Source organism: Dicentrarchus labrax, unplaced genomic scaffold, assembly GCF_905237075.1.
Source record: "Dicentrarchus labrax unplaced genomic scaffold, dlabrax2021, whole genome shotgun sequence".
NCBI lineage: Eukaryota > Metazoa > Chordata > Actinopteri > Moronidae > Dicentrarchus > Dicentrarchus labrax.
In genome coordinates this window covers 48,592-54,573 of record NW_026136861.1, presented here as the reverse complement: position 1 = coordinate 54,573, position 5,982 = coordinate 48,592, and the positions used below count along the sequence as shown (strand labels likewise).

The 5,982-nt window shown below is 36.6% G+C and overlaps 1 gene segment (V, D, J or C); it reads left to right on the top strand.

The window, feature by feature from the left end:
- Window positions 1-2,563: 2,563 nt before the first annotated feature.
- On the top strand, window positions 2,564-3,310 carry LOC127360216 (immunoglobulin heavy variable 5-10-1-like). The segment is given in 2 exon segments: window positions 2,564-2,662; window positions 2,747-3,310. Coding segments are annotated over 2 exon segments (321 nt in total).
- The last annotated feature ends 2,672 nt before the right edge of the window (window positions 3,311-5,982 follow it).

Here is a 5,982-nt window from a genome sequence, read left to right as displayed (position 1 = left end):
CTGCTATATTAACTACATATACATACATATAACTAATATATATATATATATATATATATATATATATATATATATCCCCGCTATCTATCACATAATGTTAGTGTTTATACCTTAACTATGAGAACCAACACTGTGTTTGATGCTTGTCTTTACAGGTACAGCAGTGAGCAGTGACCTACAGTCTACACAGCCCAGTGAAGTTAAACATATTATATATTACATAATATTAACAACATCAGTCAAGCAGTTGTTTCTAGTGAAGAAACACCCAGTAAATGTACCAAAGTAATCAGAGTAATAGTATAATGATTACTGTAACCTCCCATCTGTTATATTCTTTATACACATTATTTTAGACCATGGAAACAGAAACCTGGAATACTTTATCCTGTACAACATGTCAACATAACTGAAGGAATCACTCATCTAATAAAGTAACTTGTTCATGTGGTTTAAAAACTGCCAAGTAACCAACTGTTAACTGTACTGTATCCATATTTCATAGTCTGATATTTTAACTTAAAAGTATTATTACCAAAGTTCACCTTCAGATATGTGTAAAAGCTGCAATTATGTTTGAACCCCATTAAAAATACTGTATACTGAATATTCTATCATTTATATTATATATTATGATGTCATTTATCTTCCAATGTAATAAAGTTTGAATGTGAGACAGCAATGTATTGTGTTGCTTACAGTCATTAATACAGGTTTAAGTTCCACATTTTCATATTGATAGATGTTACACGAATCAGGTTTTCAACTCTTGTACATCCAGGAAATCTTCATAAAACCTGAAATAACATGTTATTTATATAAAACCACACTTATTACTGAATTTAAAAATGACCAAAACTCTTCTTAAAAGTAAAACACTTTATTTATATTTCATTCATATTCCAGTTACACATGTTGTAAGTAACAAAGCTAGAACTTTTATGTAAACTGTGCAGATCCTGTCCTCCATCAAGGTTTATGGTTTCTAGTACACTGAAGTGTGAGCTGGTAATGGAGCTCTGCAGTCAGTGTTCATCTTCATCAGTCTTCCTTTGGATACCCAGACTGTCCTGATGCTGCAGCTGTCTCTGTCCTCTGATGGGTCCAGGAACTCCTGAGCTTCATCAGGTCACCTGTAAAACAAGGCAGATTCAGTGTTACTTGTAAGACAGCATATAATATATAGTATAATATAATACAGTATAATAATATACAGTGTAATATAATACAAGTACAACAGCTCATTGTGGCTCACAGTAGTCCTAAGTTATAAAATAAAATAATAAGCAGTGTCACTGGTGGGTTCCTTGTTGCAGCTAACTGTAGTGATGTGTTGTTGAGTCTGAGGTTACCAACACAATGTCTATCTAATGGCAGCAGATACACACACACAAACACACACACACACACACACACACACACAGGACATTTACTGACTGTAACTGATGTTGTAACAAGTTCCCGGTGCAATAACAGACATTCAGCAGTGAGCCTCAGTGTTTATAATACAATAGGAGATTATATGAGTATAGGATGTTACACTGGACCTACACTTATATCGTCAGTAATAGCAGTACTTCAATAATGCTAAATAAATTGATCAGAAAAACCTTTATCCGTCGCGGTTTGACTCCACATAAAGCCTAGTGAATCTCACAGATTGACCTGTACAACCTCTGGATTCACATTCAGCAGCTACTATATGAACTGGATCAGACAGGCTCCTGGAAAAGGACTGGAGTGGATTGCATATATAAGCACAGCTAGTACTCCGATCTATTACTCCCAGTCAGTCCAGGGTAGATTCACCATCTCCAGAGGCAACAGCAGACAGCAGGTGTATCTGCAGATGAACAGTCTGAAGACTGAAGACTGAAGATTCTGCTGTTTATTATTGTGCTCGAGTTGTGCTCTACATTATGTTCAAATGGAAAATAGTTGCAGTCCCTCCTTTAGAACTGTAGAGGGCAGTCAAGGACCAACTGTGTTCTTAATGCTGAGCACAGTAATGTTAATGTTAATAATAATATGGAACATAAATGTTTAATAATGTTATATGTTATAAAGTTTTTTTTCTGTCAGAACATATGCAATTTAGGTAAAATGGCTATTCCAACTTTTTCATGTGTTATATGTGTGAATGTGTGTGTCTCTAAACTTGTTTCAGCCTTGTTCAGTGTGCACTAAGAAAAGCTGAGACCATGAAGAATACAAGTGGTTTGGAAGATGGATACGATCCAAATCATATGTTGCTTATACTGTCTGTATGTTACATACTGTATGCTCAGAATCTGGCACCAAATATTAGTCGTTTCCATTTATGGTCTGTGTCTTGTCCAACCAGCCTTGAAACCTCAATTAAAAACACATAAGAAGCAAACATTGGGCAAACACACCTCTAATGAATATCTTTATACAACCAACAAAAAAGTATTCCCTCAGTAAGTAGATCAGATCCCTTCAGTCAATAAATATCACTGTTATCCTTTTTATTTTTTCAACACCATGAGGAGGAGTCAATGCAAATTTGGATCTCTTCCATCTTTATTATTTAGCTCACTGCAAACTGGAGACACAGCAAACAATCATCCAGACACACAACACATTTTCACTATGACTTTAACAGCACGTATACTGTTTCTGATGGTATCACTGATTTCTGGTGAATACACAATTTTGTCCTCTTCTTTTTCTGTGTCAAGGTTTCTGTTTGGCTGTGTTCTGATCAAACTGCTGTTCTCTCCAGGTGTTTGCAGTCAGACTCTGACCGAGTCTGAACCAGTGGTGAAGAGGCCGGGAGAATCCCACAAACTGACCTGTACATATGCAGGAATATCAGATGACGATGCTTATATCAGCTGGATCAGACAAGCTGAAGGAAAAGGACTGGAGTGGGTTGCCTACATTTCTGCTCCGAGTGGAAGCACTAAAGCTTATTCCACATCAGTCCAGAATCACCATCTCCAGAGACAACAACATGGACCGGGTGTATCTGCAGATGAACAGCCTGACAACTGAAGACTCTGCTGTTTATTATTGTGCTCGACAGCCACAGTGACACAGGAAGCCACAGAGCCGTACAGAAACCACTACAGACAGTCACTGATAGAAAATAAAACCACTTTGTACAAGTTGTTTTTAAAATAACCCCTAATTCAGAGTCCTTGATCAATCTCCACACTGTGCTGCTCTCTCATCAGGATGATCATCTCTTCTAGTGAGGCTGAGCAGAAATGTATCTGTAAGAACAATAACATTATCTTAGCCTTTCTTGACTCGCTGTAGACTGATGGCTTCCAAATGGACCAAATTTAAAAGAGCTCTAAATTTAAACATTCATTGCTTTGATGTTTCAATTTGTATTTATCAGCGTGATAACATTAATTTATCAATGTCATTAATTATATCACATTTGTCATTGATTCTCTCAATCTGTTTTTCCTTGAGAAGTTTAAAATGTTTTCCTAAATATCGTATACTTATACTTACAATTACTGTTGTTGATTAAACAATAGCTTTTTTAAAATTAAAATAACAGATTTTGAAGACAGCTAAATCCTACATTAAAATCAATTTAATCGGTTGGTGTTGCATTAAAAAATAGAAAATGAAAATGAAAAGAAATAACCTAAAAACACTGATAAACTGGTTGAAAAACAAAGTTACACTCACACAATATTTCTATTTGGAATATGAGATTGTGTTTATAATTTTTAATGAGCAGATAAATGTTAGTTCATTAGTAGTTTAATGTAACAGCACATATGCAAATGTTATCTTAGAGTAAATCTTTCTTTCTTAAAAGGTTTTTTTCGTTCATTTCTCTCTACTTTCTTGGTCTCTTGAGACGACAGTGTTTAATTGATTTAAATAAAAGATTATTCAAGATGCAAATAAAGGTTACTTATAAGGAAGTGAAGTGTGTGTGTGTGTGTGTGTGTGTGTGTGTGTGTGTGTGTGTGTGTCAGTGAGAGGACAGAAGAGCTCACATCAGTTCAGCTTCACATGTTCTCTGTAGCTCTGATACTGCTGCTGGCAGCTGGATCCTGTGAGGAGCTTTCAGTGGATTCACACTAATAAACACATTAGAAACACTGAATAGTCAGATGAATGATGGAGATAATGTTGATTTCTGTTTCCACAGGTGTGAACAGCATTGATCTCATCCAGTCAGACTCAATGGTTGTGCAGTCTGAACAGTCCTTCACCATCACCTGTCAGGTCTCTGGTTATTCTCTGACTGATAACAGCTATGCAACAGGTTGGATCAGACAGTGTGAAGGAAAACCAATGCAATGGATTTGGCATCGGTGGGGTGCAGGTAGCTTTTCTCAAAACAATGCTCTGAAGAACAAGTTCCTTTACAAAACACACATTTCTACTAGCTCGGTGACTCTAACAGGACAGAATGTGCAGCCTGAGGACACAGCTGTGTATTACTATGTACGTGGCTCCACAGTGATACAAACCACCAACAGACCTGTACAAATACCTAGAAACCTATGTGGCCAACCAGTAACACATTCTAATAGAATAAATGATCACTGAATTCAATTTCACACTATTTTCATTCCATTTTACAATAATAACATTAATATTAATTAATATTTATAAATATTATCTACCTTATTTTATTTGTATTGTATTTGCCATGCTTCTACAGTAGCCCCAAACGGACAAGGCAAACACTGGCTGTATACAGGGCCTTTTGCATTTTTTAGCACGTTTCACGGCTACCGTAAAAAATAAAGTCAAAAGGAGAAACTCAAAGTATTGATTTTTTGTAAAATTTCCTCTGAGTTCGACAAATAAAAATAAAAATATCACCAGTCCAGTCTAGTTCTCTCCTCCCTGTGAGGAGGAGTCAATGCAAAACTCAGATGTCTTCCACCTCTACTTATCTGACTGCAGAGAGGATGACAGAGAACAGTGGACACACAGTTTAACATGATGGACTATAGGACAGGACTGCTGCTGTTAACTATCTGCTGGGCAGGTGAACATCTTCACTGAACTTTAGTTGACATATTTTCATTTTGTGCTGCCAATGTAACACATGACATGAATAGCTTTCTTTGTTTGACAGGTGTTGATGGTCAGACTCTGACAGAATCTGAACCAGTGGTTAAAAGGCCTGGAGAATCTCACAGATTGACCTGTACAGGCTCTGGATTCACATTCAGCAGCTACTATATGCACTGGGTCAGACAGGCTTCTCCTTGCCTGGGTTGAATATGATAATGACAGAAACGCTACTCTCAGTCAGTTCAAGGCCGGTTTACCATCTCCAGAGACAACAGCAGACAGCAGGTGTATCTGCAGATGAACAGTCTGAACACTGAAGATTCTGCTGTTTATTATTGTGCTCGAGACTCACAGTGACTGGAGTTGGTTGAGCAGCTATACAAAACCCTACAGTACTAATCTTGAAGTACTTTTGTATTAATATTATATGTTGATATTTTTTATATTCAGTGTTTTACATTACATATGTATTTTTATTATATGAATTGACAATTGTCCCTGCATTATACAAAGTCCAGAAAAGTGTTACTTATATTTAATTACTGAATATTAAACACATCCAAAATACACAATACATCACTTGTTGATATTACGGACAACAACAGCAAATCAAGACTCAATAATGTCAGTAAATCACGTGGAACATAAAGTGAGTCAGAATATGAGAGTGAAAATAATGTTGAGTTTCTTAAAATCACAAGAGGGCAACTTTCTCTCTCCTCTGATACTAAAAGGAGACACTCAGATCTGGTAAAGACCTGAAGATGAACAGCAGGAAGCCTGAAGGAGCTGCTGTGTGTTCTTGTTCTTGTGAGACTGATTGAAGATGGATGAACAACTAATCCTGCAGTAACAAACATTTTCTGGGATTTTTTCAGCAAAAACTCTTTTCTCATCCTCAGTGGGCTGATAGACCCTGCACTGTCTCACAGGATTAATGTCCTCAGGTCCAGTAAT